Consider the following 17,165-nt stretch of genomic DNA (forward strand, 5'->3'; position numbering starts at 1 on the left):
TTGGGTGGGCTTTTTTTATTTTTATAGGGCTATTAGATTAGGTGTAATTGTTTTTATTTTGGATAATTTAGTTTGTTATTTTTTGTAATTTAATGTTTGTTATTTTTTGTAATTTAGTATTTTTTTATAATTTTAGACTTACATTTTTTTAGTAGTGTTAGGTTTTTTTAATGTGTAATTTCGTTTTTTTTAATTGGTAGTTATTGGTAGTATAATAGTTATGTTAGGTTAATTGTTAGTTTAAACTTAGGTTTTTTTAATTTCACAGGTAAGCTTTTATTTATTTTAAGATAGGGATATTGTAATTTAATTTTAATTTAAAGTTAGGGGGTGATAGGTTTAGGGGTTAATAGTTTAATTTATTACTGGTGATGTGGGGGGCTGGCGGTTTAGGGGTTAATCAGTTTATTTAGTAGTGGCGATGTGGGGGCTGGGGTTTAGTTAGTGGCGACGGTATAGGGGAGCGGCGGAAGAGTGGCAGGGATGTGGGAGGGCGGCAGATTAGGGGTTAATAAGTCTCAACGTCAACAGTACCACTAAGGTACTGGTGTGGGGGGGAAGGGTATCATAGACCTCTTGGAGTTTGGGAATCTTTGCCTCCACTTAGTGGTGAGGAAGCGCAATTCCCAAGAGTAATGGATCATGGACTCTCACCATCTGTATTTATTTTGCACCATAAAGAGTGGTTACATTCCATGGCCTCCTGAAAAGAGACTGTAATTTGAGATAAACTCACAATGTATTTATTGTGGACTGTAAAATAGAAATTTGTTATTTTTCATTTCAATCTCTCTTGGGTCAGAAAGGAATAAGGGGTGATTACAATCGTCTAAAAAAGTCTAATGATCTTTCTACAAAATTCAACTGTAAAGTCTATGGGATTTCTATGAATAAATCATGTTATAAGCTTTTTTAAAGGCTTGTGATCTACCCCTATATTAGTGGTGTAAATAGAGAACTTATTGTTATTTTTACTTTTTTATTTTATCATCGCTGTGCAATAATTAATTCTCTTTAATAATTATTTTTTTGTGTAAATGCTGACTATTTTAATTTTTGATTTGTTTTTGTTTAATATCTAACCTATATTATTATAGAGACACTTATACCAGTATTATGTTTCTACATATATTATTACCAAACTGGGGTTTATTCTATTAAAATGGGGTAAACCAAGGGCAACCCTATTTAAGCACCCTGGGGGTGGCAGCAAATAAGATATTTCAGTGTAAGTGGCATTAAAAGGTGATTTTTATTTTTATTTTATAGGTAAAGGTCAGACTATAGAGTGGCTTTGCACCCACTGAACCAAGTCATGTGTGGTCTGGAAGTGACATGTGACTGGGATAGCTTGTCTTGGTAAGAGGAGAGGTGAGGACCCTGTGAGAGTGGATGGATGCAAAAAGTAATATTAATCCTTGTTTACAACTCTGGCACAATTGGAGTTATGGAAAAATCTTAAACCTATTACTTGACACATCCATCTTATGCTACTCAAGAGAGATTTAGTACCACTGTTTCATGGTTACCGGAACCCTTCTCTTCTGCTGCCCCTGAGCTATAGGGACAAAAAGTGCCTTATTTTATATAGGAGAAAGTCCTCTATTGAATTAGGAGGTCACTTGACCCCTAAGAGGATTGTGATCTCACTGAGATATGGTAATTTCTAGTCCCAATGGACATCAGGTAGATTTTCTATAAAGGGAAGAACTTTATTGAAGCATATATATCATCTAAGACCCCTCATTTGAAAGAGGAGAATTTGCTATTCTAAATGACAGGTCACTAATTTACAGGTGATCACCATGGTAATAAAGATTACATACCATACTAAGAACTAGGAAGGTTTTTGATATTGGGAAAGTAGGCTTTTTTTAAAGTCCCTGACTCCTACTATAAAACACAATTTACAGATTACATGTGGTGCATTAAAAGTTATGTGCGTTGGGTTTCCCGCTCATATTTCAAGTTGAAAGTAAATGCGATTGCTTGAGCACAATTAAAGTTAGCACAACCTCAGAGCTCTAGTTAACTGTTTCGCGATACAAAAAAGTGTAAAAAAAACACTTAAAAAATACATTACAAAGTGGAGTTACACTCATAATAACACCATCTAATAAAAATGATTTAAAAAAAAAAAATATTGCACCAAAAAGTTATAAGGGCTTAAAGATTCATCCCTAAACCTGGGAAGTCCCCAGATTGCGTGGAAAATTTTAGACCAATTTCACTCCTTAATTCGGACCTTAAAATATATGCGAAAATTCTTGCGAACAGATTGCCCTTAGTTCAACCATTAGTTATATGCAACGACCAGGTCGGTTTCATTCAGTCCCGAGAGGCACGTGACAATACTGTCAGGGCTTCTCACATCCTAAACTACATTCATCAACACAATATTCCCTCAGTGGTGCTGTCAACGGATGCAGAAAACACTTTTGAGTCTGTTGGCACTTCCTGAGATCCACTTTAGAGGGGTTTGGGAAAGGACAACATTTCATTTCTAAAATTATGACTCTATATAGTTCCCCATTTGCTAAATTTAGGATTAATGGCTTAATGTCAGATTCGTTCCAAATATCCAATGGCACCAGACAGGGATGCCCCTTGTCCCCACTCCTTTTCGCATGCATAATTGAAACCTTGGCCATTACTATAAGATCTAACAATAATATATCAGGAATCCGAATACATAATTCTACGCATAATCTACTACTATATGCAGATGATGTTTTATTCTTTATCCCTGACCCTCTCTCCTCTATACCCCATTTACTTGCAGAGTTTGATGCATTCCATCATGCCTCGAATTTCCTCATTAACAAATCTAAATCGGAAATGCTCACCATAAATTGTGATGCTCATCACCTTTCCCTTCTGACAGAGAGGTGCCATTTTTGTGTTCAAGCTAAAAATCTAAAATATTTAGGAGTCTTTATAGCCCACTCCACACTGGAGATTTTTAGATCTAACTATGAAACCTTGGAAAGAACCATTATAGCAGATCGTTCCTCTTGGAGATCTAAGGGCATTTCCTGGATTGGTAGAATCAACTCTATCAAAATGAACATTCTCCCTAGAGTATTATATTTGCTGCAAACCCTCCCCATCCCCTTACCTAAGGGCTTTACAGGGAGTGCAGAATTATTAGGCAAATGAGTATTTTGACCACATCATCCTCTTTATGCATGTTGTCTTACTCCAAGCTGTATAGGCTCGAAAGCCTACTACCAATTAAGCATATTAGGTGATGTGTATCTCTGTAATGAGAAGGGGTGTGGTCTAATGACATCAACACCCTATATCAGGTGTGCATAATTATTAGGCAACTTCCTTTCCTTTGGCAAAATGGGTCAAAAGAAGGACTTGACAGGCTCAGAAAAGTCAAAAATAGTGAGATATCTTGCAGAGGGATGCAGCACTCTTAAAATTGCAAAGCTTCTGAAGCGTGATCATTGAACAATCAAGCGTTTCATTCAAAATAGTCAACAGGGTCGCAAGAAGCGTGTGGAAAAACCAAGGCGCAAAATAACTGCCCATGAACTGAGAAAAGTCAAGCGTGCAGCTGCCAAGATGCCACTTGCCACCTGTTTGGCCATATTTCAGAGCTGCAACATCACTGGAGTGCCCAAAAGCACAAGGTGTGCAATACTCAGAGACATGGCCAAGGTAAGAAAGGCTGAAAGACGACCACCACTGAACAAGACACACAAGCTGAAACATCAAGACTGGGCCAAGAAATATCTCAAGACTGATTTTTCTAAGGTTTTATGGACTGATGAAATGATAGTGAGTCTTGATGGGCCAGATGGATGGTATTGGATTGGTAAAGGGCAGAGAGCTCCAGTCTGACTCAGACGCCAGCAAGGTGGAGGTGGAGTACTGGTTTGGGCTGGTATCATCAATGATGAGCTTGTGGGGCCTTTTCGGGTTGAGGATGGAGTCAAGCTCAACTCCCAGTCCTACTGCCAGTTTCTGGAAGACACCTTCTTCAAGCAGTGGTACAGGAAGAAGTCTGCATCCTTCAAGAAAAACATGATTTTCATGCAGGACAATGCTCCATCACACGCGTCCAAGTACTCCACAGCGTGGCTGGCAAGAAAGGGTATAAAAGAAGAAAATCTAATGACATGGCCTCCTTGTTCACCTGATCTGAACCCCATTGAGAACCTGTGGTCTATCATCAAATGTGAGATTTACAAGGAGGGAAAACAGTACACCTCTCTGAACAGTGTCTGGGAGGCTGTGGTTGCTGCTGCACGCAATGTTGATGGTGAACAGATCAAAACACTGACAGAATCCATGGATGGCAGGCTTTTGAGTGTCCTTGCAAAGAAAGGTGGCTATATTGGTCACTGATTTGTTTTTGTTTTGTTTTTGAATGTCAGAAATGTATATTTGTGAATGTTGAGATGTTATATTGGTTTCACTGGTAAAAATAAATAATTGAAATGGGTATATATTTGTTTTTTGTTAAGTTGCCTAATAATTATGCACAGTAATAGTCACCTGCACACACAGATATCCCCCTAAATATCTATAACTAAAAACAAACTAAAAACTACTTCAAAAACTATTCAGCTTTGATATTAATGAGTTTTTTGGGTTCATTGAGAACATGGTTGTTGTTCAATAATAAAATTAATCCTCAAAAATACAACTTGCATAATAATTCTGCACTCCCTGTATACCTTCACTACAAAATAAAATCTTTGATTTTATCTTGGATAAAAAAAGCAATAAATAACAAGACCCTAATGTGCTTACCTGTCTCTGAAGGGGGTTTGGAAGTCCCTAACCTAATTAAGTATAGACAAGCAGTCTTCCTAAAGAGGATGGTGGACTGGTTTAATAATTACCAGCACAAAGCATAGGTATCCCTAGAACATGATTTAGCAGGAAAATCACACCTAGGTACAATATGCTGTCAATCAAAACCATACCTGGCCACAGATTTTAAACAGAACAATATTTTAATGGAAACCTTATTTGTGTGGAATAAAATTATGATAGAACACCCGGATCTAACTTCACAATTTTCACCGCTCACACCTCTCACAGAAAACGCAGAACTTACCACATCTATACTGCAAAAAATCAATCACCTTGATATACCCATGAGAGCTGTAATGATATTCCATATTGGAAACAAAATACAACTTTTTACCCAAAAAGAACTAATAGACAAAGGTCTGGTATTTTTTAATAACTGTTTTTTTATTTATCAATGCCATTCCTTTATTTCTAAACACCCTGACAGACGTAACTTACTCTGACCACTCACCCCCTTTGAATCTCTGTGCCGCTCTGAAACCCCTAAGAGAAAGACTTTGTCATTAATCTACTCATTATTACAAAAACCCTCACAAGGGTACACCCCTTATTATATAGACAGATGGAACAAGGAACTAGACACTGAACTCTCCTTAATAGATGTTTCAAAGATATTTTCTAACGTTACTAAAGTATCGGTATCTAGTAATCTTATAGAGCTAAATGTTAAATTAATATAGAAATGGTACCTTACTCCCATCAGGATTAATAAATGAGTCCCTTCGGCCTCTAATAAATGCTGGAGGTGTGGACGAACGATAGGATCTATGTTTCACATTTGGTGGGCATGCTCATTATTATCCCCAATCTGGCTCTCTATAATTGACGTAAAAAATTCAATGCTTGAAACTAAAATGCCTCCAGATCCCCATGTCTGGTTACTCAACATTGTCCCTAACAAACTTCCATCATACAAGAAAAATTAGATTTTTATAGCCACCAATTGTTTTAAAAAACTGATAGCAAAACATTCTTCTATCTTAAACCTTGAATAATACGCATATATGAAAAGTGGGAGGAGATGGAGAGACACTTTCCTACAAATGAAAGTCATATGGGAAACTTTCATAAATAATACATAAATAAGAAATATATAAATAGGTAAGAAACGGGTCTGTATAAGATTTGACTGGTGGCATTTGACTTTTATACAACTAAATTGAGTTCTCTATATTTACACGGAACATGTACTTTAAATTGATTATTTAGACAAGAATGATAACTTATGTGGTTTTGATATTATGGTTATTAATATCAAAACCTTTTTAACAGCCATCCCAAGTACTGCAACTTGCTTTACAGCCATTGATCTCTGCAGTGCATTCTTTAGTATCCCTGTGCATCCCGACACTCAACCGTTGTTTGGTTTCACGTACTTAGGGGATCAGTATACGTGGAATCGATTACAGATGGGCTTTATTGACTCCCCCACCGCGTACTCAGCTGTAGTCTGTAAGACCCTAGAATCCTGGACACCTCCTGGAGGTTCCACATTGATACAGTATGTGGATGATTTGTTGTTGTGCAGTGTTGATGAACAGACTTGTAAAACTGACTCTCCATTTTCTTCAGCACTTAGGTGATGCAGGACACAAAGTGACTTTGAGAAAAATGCAATTTTGTCTTCCACAAGTAACATACCTGGGTTTTATTCTTTCAGCAGGCAAGAGACTGTTATCCCCTGAAAGAGTTAAGGCTCTCATGGTTCTTCCTCGACCACAAACATAGACTGCTATGTTATCCTTTTTGGGTATGGTTACTTATTGTAGGCAATGGATACCAGACTGTTCATATTATGATCATATTTTATGCTCAGTTACAGGTCAGAATGAACCAGAACAAATCAACTGGACACAGGCTCTTGATGAGGCCTACCGCACCCTCAAGCAGGCTCTCTGTTCTGCTCCAGCCTTAGGTTTACCGAACTATAACCTACCATTTCACCTGTATTGCACAGAAGGGGGAGGCACAGCAGCAGGGGTCCTTGCTCAGGAACACGGTAATGGGTACAGAGCGGTAGCTTTTTTTTTTCAAAATTGTTGCCAATGGTGGTACAGGGTATGCCAGCATGCGCTATGATGGTGGAGGCGGCACAAACATTGGTACTGTCACATGCTTTGACATTGCATACATCACATCAAGTCTTGCAAGTGTTCTCACTACACAACATATGACTGCACAGAGAAGGTCAGGCTATGAAACAATTCTCACATCTACTGCAAACCTCACTATTAAATACATTGCACTTACAGGGGGCCCAGCAACTTTTTTACATGCATTGATTTCTAATGGTCCTTTAGAACACACTGATGACCACAATTGTATAGACACTGTACACGCAGAGACGTCACCGCATCTTGACTTGCAAACAACCCCACTAGAGTTGTTTTTGTTGATGGGTCATGTTCTAAACCTGCTGATGGTGTTTATCTTACAGTCTTTGCCGTGGTACAGTTACCTAACACAGTGATTACTGCTGGTTCCCTGCCTTTTGTGTCAGCTCAGGCAGCTGAACTGGTAGCCCTAGCTCAGGCATGTAGAGCATTTGCAATGAAAGATGTGACCATTTACACTGACTCAAGGTATGCGTTTGGAGTTTTGCATGATTTTGGAGTGATTTGGCAGAACAGAGGTTTTGTTGCAGCTGATGGTAAGAGTATCTCACATTCTACATTGGTACAGGAACTCTTGGATGCAATTAAATTGCCACATAAGCTAGCAATTGTTAAATGTAAAGGTCACAGTACTGATTCCACTGACATTAGGTTTGGTAATGATTTTGCAGACACAATAGCTAAAGAAGCTGCACTTCAGGGACTACCACACCCTGACTATCTCAACACTAATACACATGAACAGTTACATATGGTAATGATTCCTGCACTAGCATCTGATGTGGATGTGGCGCACCTTCAATGTGGCGCAACTGAAACTGATTTACAGACTTGGATGTCTGCAGGTCTGACCAAAGGCCAGGATGGCCTGTGGGCAGACGAGGAGGGGAGAGTGGGAATACCACAAATAGCTGCACCCTTGTTTATTAGTCATTTTCATGGTTTTGGCCACATAAGTAAACAACAGACCAAGAATCTGATGACATCCAAATATGTCATCAAAGACCTGTTGCACATGATTGATAGACAACTGGACAGATGTCTAACTTGTGCTAGAAATAATCCTGGAGGCCTTGTACATGGTAAACTTGAGCATTTACCGCCCCCTGATGGCCCTATGCAGGTATTGCAAATTGATTTTACACACATGCCGACTGCTCGAGGTGGGTACAAGTATCTTTTAGTCATTGTTGATCAATTCAGTAAGTGGGTTGAGGCGTTTCCAAACACTAGAGAAAATGCATGTACTGTAGCTAAGATATTGTGCAAAGAAATTATTCCTCGTTTTGGGTGTCCATTACAGATAAACAGTGACAAAGGTACTCCTTTCACCTCACAGATTACACAAATGGTTTGTACTATGTTATCCATTGATTGGAAATTTCATATTTCTTATCATCCACAGTCATCAGGACAGGTAGAACGAATGAATAGAAACATTAAAGATAAATTCAGGAAGGGAACTGGTGGTACATTTACTAATTGGCTTGAACATTTACCTGCAGTTTTGGCAGAAATCAGAATGACCCCTAGCGCCACTACAGGTTATTCACCTTTTGAAATTTTAATGGGCAGACCTTTTCCAACCCCATGGTGTAAACAGAAAGGTTCTCCTGTGGTAAGGGGAGACATAAATGTTGTAAGGGAAGAATATGTGAGTAAATTGATTGAAACCCTGAATGGCATCTATGGTGATGTTTCTTCTACTCTCCCTCAACCCACAGGTACCCCAACACATCCGTTCAAGCCTGGAGATACTGTCCTGGTGAAACAGCTCCACAAGAATAAGTCATTGGATCCTCCCTTTGGTCTTCCAACTACAGTGATTGCCGTGACGAGAACCGCTGTCCTTACAGAGGAGGCTCCAGTATGGATCCACGCAAATTGGATCAAGAAAGCACCAGACGATGTCAACCCTGGCCACCCGAGGATTCCATTGAGTATCGAGTAGTGTGGTACCTCCTGCCAGGAGCGTTCCTGATGGCAACTCTTATCATCCTAGTTCTGATCCTCAATGCTGGTGCACTCCTGCACAAGCCCAAGCCATTCCCTAGTCCTGGTGCGCCCCGGCACAATGATAATAAAAGTGTAATTGACAATGTCACTAATCCCTTATCCATCCCTCTTAACTGTGACACAAGAGAGTTGCATGTGTCGTCGTGGGAAACTGACAATGCATTTGTTAAAGCTGCAACTAATGTATACAAAGTGACTAATCAGACTGCCTCTTGTTGGGTTTATGGCTATGTGCCTCATGGGGGGAAATGGGGTTATCCTTTTGTTGGTTTTCAACACACTATCAACACACACAACTTGACACAAATGATAAATGATGGTACTATGTGGAATTTTACACCAATAGTTAACACTGATAAAGGTTTTGAAAAGATAGGGTTCACTTAGTTAATTATGTAAACCATGGTGTTATTGTTTCCCATAATCTTAATGGTACTGTGTTCCACCCCCGTACACTAAGTCAAAGGCCCACTACAGTTGCTTTAATCTACAATGCAGCTACATCAGTTAATGCTACACTGTTAAATGTATGGGATGGGTATTATCTTTCTTTTGAGTATATTCTCAACTTTACTGCTAGTTACACTGAACCACATAACACAATTCGTAACTGGTTTTGGCGTAACAATAAAAATATAGGTAAGCAGACAGGTGCTTCTCCAGAAGCTAAGAGGAGAAGATTTCCTTCCTGTCCTCCAGTTATTAAGTTACCCTATGCTTATTATTGGCTTTGTGAAAGATGGGCAGTTAAAATTATACCATGTAGCCATCTATCACCCTGTTACTTGGGTTACATATTCCCAGCATTAAGTATTCACAACACACTCCCTAGTGATAAACTGCGTACATGTAGAGCTCCTAGACTCACAGTTAAGACTAGTAATGCAGAGATAGCTACTTCATCCTGGCTTCCTACTGCAGCTGTCATGCGATTATATTATAAGCTTAATTTTTTTGCCACACTTTTAGATGCAGCCTTTAATTCTACTGCAGATGCTATAGAGTCTTTGACTATGCGACAAGAACAGATAGCTCAGACCGCTCTCCAGAATAGAATGGCATTAGATTATTTGCTAGCCGCAGAAGGAGGAGTATGTAAGCGCATAGGTTCATTCTCGCTGTGTTTTTATTTGGAATAACACTGGTAGAATACACCATGATCTTGATACTTTGCATGACATTCAATCACAGATACGTAAGCAGCCTAAAGGTCTCTTTGATGGTATAGATTGGACCTTTGGTATGGATTCCTGGCTAGGAGCCCTTGGTATGAAAATTTTAATGGGTTTTGCATTTATTCTTTTTCTTGCTTTCTTTTTTATATATAAGCTTACTGTGTGTTTGATTAATAAGCTTACCAGTACTCATGCTAACCCTCACCATTCTCTTTTCCACAATGTAACTACTCAGCCATCTCTCTCTAAAGTTCTTTATATTCATTAATTTTTCAGATTTTTATGTTATTCTGTTAGAATAAAAGGGTGGTATGTTAGGAATTATTGTTAGCATGACCAGCGCCATCTTGTTCTTGGCTGCCATTTTGTCTTTGGCATCCATTTTGTCTCAATAACCTTTTATTATAGTGGTTTATTATGTAGTGAGAAATATGCTGATGTTAGGGAGACTTGCATAGCTAGAATAGCCCTGAGAATGACCCTGACGATGTGCTTGGATGCATTGTTATCTCTACAAGATGTCAAACGGCCTTGATATGTGCTGGGCTATGAGGCCCATATTTACTGTTATCTGAAGTTAGGTATTTCTGTAAAAATGACTCCCTAACACTCCTTTTATTCCAATTATATTTTAAATGAGTTTCTTTGTTCTTGCAGAAATACTATGTAAGATGATGAAATTATGAATACGTCACTTGTTAACCCTATATGCTGTAACTGTTGGCTATAAGACGTGCCTTTCAACTTGCAATAAACAGAATAGCTTTTGGAATCATAGCTGCGTGGTCTGAAATCTATTCTTGTGGATATCCTCATCAAATACAGTCATTTCCAGCTGATAAGGTGTGTTCCAGGCCAAGCCCTGACTGACACGGCCCCCCCTCTGAAAACAACATCTAACATCTGTTTAACAGCTTGGTAACACAAATTGCTAATCAGCCAATCACATGGCAGCAACTCAATGCATTTAGGCATCTAGATGTGGTGAAGACGACTTGCTGAAGTTTAAACCAAGGAACATCAGAATTGGGAAGAAAGGGGATTTAAGTGACTTTGAACGTGGCATGGTTTTTGGTGCCTGACGGGCTGGTCTGAGTATTTAAAAATCTGCTGATCAACTGGGATTTTCATGCACAACTATCTCTAGGGTTTACAGAGAATGGTCCGAAAAAGAGAAAATATCCAATGAGCAAACGTTGTGTTGATGTCAGAGGTAAGAGGAGAATAAGAAGACTGGGTTGAGATGAGAGAAAGGCAACAATAACTCAAATAGCCACTTGTTACAACCAAGGTATGCAGAATACCATCTCTGAACGCACAACACTTTGAACCTTGAAGCAGATGGGCTACAGCAGCAGAAAACTCCACCGGGTGCCACTCCTGTCAGCTAAGAACAGGAAGCTGAGGCTACAATGCGCACAGGCTCACCAAAATTGGACAATAGAAGATTGAAAAAACATTGACTGGTCTGATGAGTCTAGATTTCAGCTGCGATATTCAGATGGTAGGGTCAGAATTTGGCGTAAACAAAATGAAAGCATGGATCCATCCTGCCTTGTATCAACAATTCAGGCTGGTGGTGGTGGTGTAATGGTGTGGGGTATATTTTCTTTACACACTTTGGGTACCTTAGTTCCAATTGAGCATCGTTTAAACGCCACAGCCTACCGGAGTATTGTTGCTGACCATATCCATCCCTTTATGACTACAGTGTACCCATCTTCTGATGGCTACTTCCAGCAGGATAATGCACCATGTCACAAAGCTCAAATCATCTCAAAATGGTTTCTTGAACATGACAAGGAGTTCACTGTACTCCAATGGCCTCCACAATCACCAGATCTCAATCCAATAGAACACCTTTGGGATGTGGTGGAATGGAAGATTCACAATCATGGACGTGCAGTCGACAAATCTGCAGCAAATTTGTGATGCTATCATGTCAATATGGACCAAAATGTCTGAGGAATGTTTCCAACACCTTGTTGAATCTATTCCACGAAGAATTAAGGCAGTTCTGAAGGCAAAAGGGGGTCCAACCCGGTACTAGCAAGGTGTACCTAATAAAGTGGCCGGTGTGAATATATATATATATATATGTAGCCGGTAGCCTAGCACTCCATCCGCAGCATGGGAGTGGTTGTGCGACTGGCGCACGCTGTATAGCAATTATTCATTGTCCTGATGAAGGCCCTAATGTGGGTCGAAATGTTGACATTACAATGATTCTTTGACATGGAAAATAAATATTGATTATTTTGATCAGTTTAAATCCTGTGAGTGCCCTCCATTTTTTGGACATATATATATATATATATATATATATATAGGTATAATTATATATTTGTACAAAAGAAAAAATAATAAATAGAACATATTCTGCTATGTGAAGAACATTGAAATGTGAAATAGTCATATTTTCATGTTGGGTTAGCGCACGTGAGAATATGCAATTGGGTTTGCATGTGAGTAGGGTGTTTTCTTCCCCTTTTTTTGCTCCATTGACTTTTATGGGGGAATATGTTATAGCACATGATATTCGAAGTTCGTCTTTTTGGGTTAGCACCTGAGCGAAAACAGTTTACTTTCTACTCATAATATGAGCGTAACCCAACGTGAGCAAAAAGCTAATTTCTAGTGCAGTTAACGCTCAAGCAGGAGCATTAAATAGCGCTCCACTTGTGATCTAGCCCACAGAGGGGAATGAGACACAATTTTGGGAAGGGGGGAGCCTTTTATTTCCAATGAGAGGGTTTCTTGCCCCATCATAAAAATAGCTGTCAGCTACATAATGTATTTACTTATAGGGAAACTTAACCCTTCTGCCCCAAAGACAGTATAAATCACACACAAAGAGCAACCTAATATTAAATAGTTCATCACCATATATATAACCTCAGTTTAAAAACTGACTTTTTGACAGATGAGAGGCCACCTTTCAGTTGGGGAGTTGAGTGCCCAGGTAGCTATCAGGTGACCATCATGACTACAGTAATCACCTGAACCATATGGATATATGTTTCTAATCTCTGATGCCCACAATAGATAGGAATGTGATACCTTATAATAAAATTAAACAAGCATCTTTTTGGTTTTTTTTTTTTAAAGAAAGTCCAGCATCCAGGTGATTGAAATACCTCCCAGCATTGGTCCTATACTGGGGTACTGCAAACCTTAAGAAAGCCTGTACCATCCCCTTCACAATAGAAATACTGTTCTGAAAAAAACATTCTGTGCTTGAAGACTATCAGTGTTCTATACTCTATTAGCTGTAGTTAGGTATATCCCTACATAGCACTACAGACATGCATTGGAAAGACTGTCTTACCTGTGGATATGATAGGTTTTAACTTGCTCGTTAATTGTAGAGTTGCTCTTTCAGTAGTGACACTATCAGTGATTGCTGAAATAAAAGAAGTGAACAATGAAAACAGAACTTGTAGGTTAAGTTCTACATCAGGATGGGCATATTGAGATTTAGGTTATTTACTTATTTATTTTGCCCCATGCCACGTATTTTAGCTATAAAACATGTGGATTTTCTAATTCTCAGACCTGGAAAAGAAACCTGCAGACTTTTTAAGGCTAATCCTGCTATATACTATATACGCTAGTGTTCAAAAGTTTGGGATCACTTAGAAATTTCCTTGTTTACAAAAGAAAAGCATTTTTTTTTGTCCAATAAAATAATATCAATTTGATCAGAAATACAGTGTAGACATTGTTATTGTTGTAAATGACTATTATAGTTGCATATCTACATAGGTGTACAGAGGCCCATTATCAGCAGCCATTTGTCTTGTGTTCCAATGGCACATTGTGTTTGCTAATCCAAGTATATAATTACAAGTGGCTGGTTATTGCTACCATGAGCTCACGGTAACAATTTGCACTTATAAAATTAACCAGAGATCAGATCTCTGGTTAATTTTATAAATGTGCCCCAAATGGCCCCCAAATACCGTCTAGTGTAGTTTATTAAAAAATAAAGATGACCTCGCTGCCGCCACCAGGATGAAGATAGAAGATGGACCGCCGCCGGGATGAAGATGGAGTGCCGCCAGGATGACGATGGAGCGCCTCCCATCATCATTGGGGAGTACCAATTTTGGCGTTAAAGTTATTTTTTATTTATTTATTTATTTATTTATTTTTAAGATTAGGTTTTTTTTATTATTTAATGGGAAGAAAAGAGATGAATGCCCTTTTAAGGGCAATGCCCTTTTCTGGGCAATGGCTAGTTTAGGTTTTTTTTAGTTAGTTTTTTTTATTTTGGGGGGTTGTAATGTTAGAGGTTAATTGCTTTATTTGATGCAAAAGAGCTATTGGCCCCTATTTATCAAGGTCTGGCGGACCTGATCCGACACTGCGGATCAGGTCCACCAGACCTCGCTGAATACGGCGAGCAATACGCTCGCTGTATTCAGCATTGCACTAGCAGCTCACAAGATCGGGTTGTATTGTGGCGATGTGCAGGCGGACAGGTTATGGAGCAGCGGTCTTTGTGACCGCTGCTTCATAACTGCTGTTTCTGGCGAGCCTGCAGGCTCACCGGAAACACGGGCATCAAGCTCCAATCGGAGCTTGATAAATATGCCCCATTGGCTTTAGGGCAATGCCCTACAAAAGGTCCTTTTAAGGGCTTTTGGTAGTTTATTTTTAGAATAGAGTTTTTTTATTTTGGGGTGGGGTTTTTTTTTGGAGGGGTATTAGAATAGGAATTTTTTTTTTTTTTTTTGGTATTGGTAGTTTTTTTGTGTGTAAATCTAATTTTAATATTTTTTTAAAGGTTCGGTTATTGTTTTTAGTAATATTAGGTTTTTTATTTTTTGTAATTTTTTTTTTTAGTAATGTTAGATTTTTTTTAGGGAAAGCTTAGGTTTAAATTTTATTTCAAAGATATTTTTATTTTTTTAAGGTAACATATAGTTTAACATTAAATTTATGGGTATTTTAATTGGGTTAAGTTAGGGGATGTTAAGTTAGGGGGTTTACTTATTAGTTTATACTGTGCTTTGTTAGAGGATGGCAGTTAGGGGTTAATGATTTATTTATATAGTTTGTAATGTGGGGGGATGGAAGTCTAGGGGTTAATGATGATTTATTTAGATAGTTAGCGATGTGGGGGAATAGTGTTTTAGGGGATAATAGTTTATTTATGTAGTTTGCGATGTGGGGGATGGCGGTTTAGGGGTTATTAGGCTATGTGCTTATGGTAGAGTGTTATTTTTTCCACCTTTTTTTTTCTCCATTGGTAGTGATATCTGCATTCTCGGGCTACCGCTAGTGAAAAAACATATTTTTTTTTCACTTGTAATACCAGTGGATCCCGAAAATAGCAAAAACCATATCGCTTGCTGTGTTTTTGCTAACTGTAAATTTTGATTTACTGCATTACTTGTAATATTGCCCATAATTTGTTAATTGCTGACATGATACAAGCCCCACTTGCACTTTGAGCAGCTGCACAGAGTTTATCTAGGTATGCTTCACAGAGAAAAATATTAACACTAAAACAGTGATAATGTTTACTAGAAGTGTTTTTGCTATTACATGTATATTGCAAATATGTTTCTATTCAAATATGCAATTCATCTATGTGCATTTCAATTTTGACCAGAATGTCCCTTTAACATAAATGTTCCAAAACAAATATTACACATTTCTCTAGGTTAGGGATATTTGGGAAAGGTCTTTTGCAGGATAAAGGAGCAAAGACCTCTGTGACCCAAGTCACAGAGCTTCCACTGATCCTAATAAAACAAATTGTTCATTTTCATTTGTAATGGTGCAGTTAAGCATTGCCTATATTTGTTGGAAAAATATGTGATACTTTTATGTTTAGTAAATGATTGCATCTCATTAAGTGACTTTGATTTCAATCGAATGTAATCAACCCTGCATGTGGGATTGGAGGTATTTTGACACCTGTCTTATGACATATTTTGTCATTGTGATTGTCTTTTACTCATTGAGGCCCCATTTATAAAGCTCAAAATGACCCCTTATCTCCCCACCCTTGACCTAAGAGCGACAAGGAACATCACCTTTTGGAAGCAGAAAGAACGTCTTTAAAATGAGGGATTGCTTGACCCTTTGGAGGTAGGTGACCAGTGTGAGAAATAGTATTTACCCCCTCTGATTTACATTAGAAAGTAAATACTTTCTTATTTTTAATGAAGAGCCACTAATGTTCATAGTGATCACCATGGTAAGGTAGAGTAGTAGTAGAGTAGTGTATTCTCACTGGATGCTAGTTTTATTGTAACAACAATACATTACAAGTAATCCAAAATCTCTGTGCAGACATGTAATAATATTCCTTTAAATTTGAAAGTTGTTTTTGCTTTACAGACAAAGAGAAAAATAGATTCTGCAATATTGTTGGCAGTTGCTTAGGGTTTACGCTATTTTGTAAAAGGGTTTCAGGAGCTGCTATCTTTGACACATTCAACAAGAGATACTTACCTGAGGTTATGCCACTTGGTAACTTGACTGTTGTATGGAAAGCTCTATTTGAACTAGAATGATTATCCATGATTGCTGAAATAAAATAGGGCATAGAGATAAAAAGAACATTAATGGTAATGCTTAGATTGGGCACTGGCAAATATAGGGTAGAGAATTTAGTAAATTTAAAAGGACTAGGGAAATCAAGGTTGATAAAAGTGGTTTATTGTGAGAAGGCAGCAGAGGTGGTTATGGAGAGGGTTTGGGGATGGAGGAAACTATTTTTTGAGTGAAATATATACATACTTTACTGTAAAAAGCACAAATATTGGATGGGTGAAACTAGACTGCAAAGTTGTCAATAAATTGCGACATTGGTTTAGTAGTCATACATAACAGTAACTTAGTAGGTTGATATAGATTAAGCTGAACTATAATGTGTGCTAATTAGAGAGACTATAGATATAGGCTGTGAGAAAAAGGGAAACAATAAAAAAGCTATTCCTCAACTATCCTCAATGTGGCTAAATTATAGGCTACCACATAATAGCACATTGAAGAGAGGGTATTGGGAATG

The 17,165-nt window shown here is 38.3% G+C and overlaps 1 protein-coding gene across 11 annotated transcripts in view; it reads right to left on the reverse strand.

Annotated features, from left to right (window-relative positions):
• The window catches only part of LOC128643793 (uncharacterized), a 202,586-nt gene extending 185,880 nt beyond the window's left edge, over positions 1–16,706 (reverse strand). For all 11 annotated transcript variants that reach the window (XM_053696613.1, XM_053696614.1, XM_053696611.1 and 8 more), the window contains exons 1-2: positions 16,607–16,706; positions 13,467–13,541 (exon numbers count right to left, since the gene is read on the reverse strand). In XM_053696613.1, the coding sequence (XP_053552588.1) occupies positions 13,467–13,541; positions 16,607–16,700 (169 nt within the window). In that variant the 5' untranslated portion in view covers positions 16,701–16,706. The remainder of the gene's footprint in view (positions 1–13,466; positions 13,542–16,606) is intronic.
• Positions 16,707–17,165: the final 459 nt, after the last annotated feature.

This window comes from Bombina bombina, unplaced genomic scaffold (assembly GCF_027579735.1).
Source record: "Bombina bombina isolate aBomBom1 unplaced genomic scaffold, aBomBom1.pri scaffold_518, whole genome shotgun sequence".
NCBI classification, from domain to species: domain Eukaryota; kingdom Metazoa; phylum Chordata; class Amphibia; order Anura; family Bombinatoridae; genus Bombina; species Bombina bombina.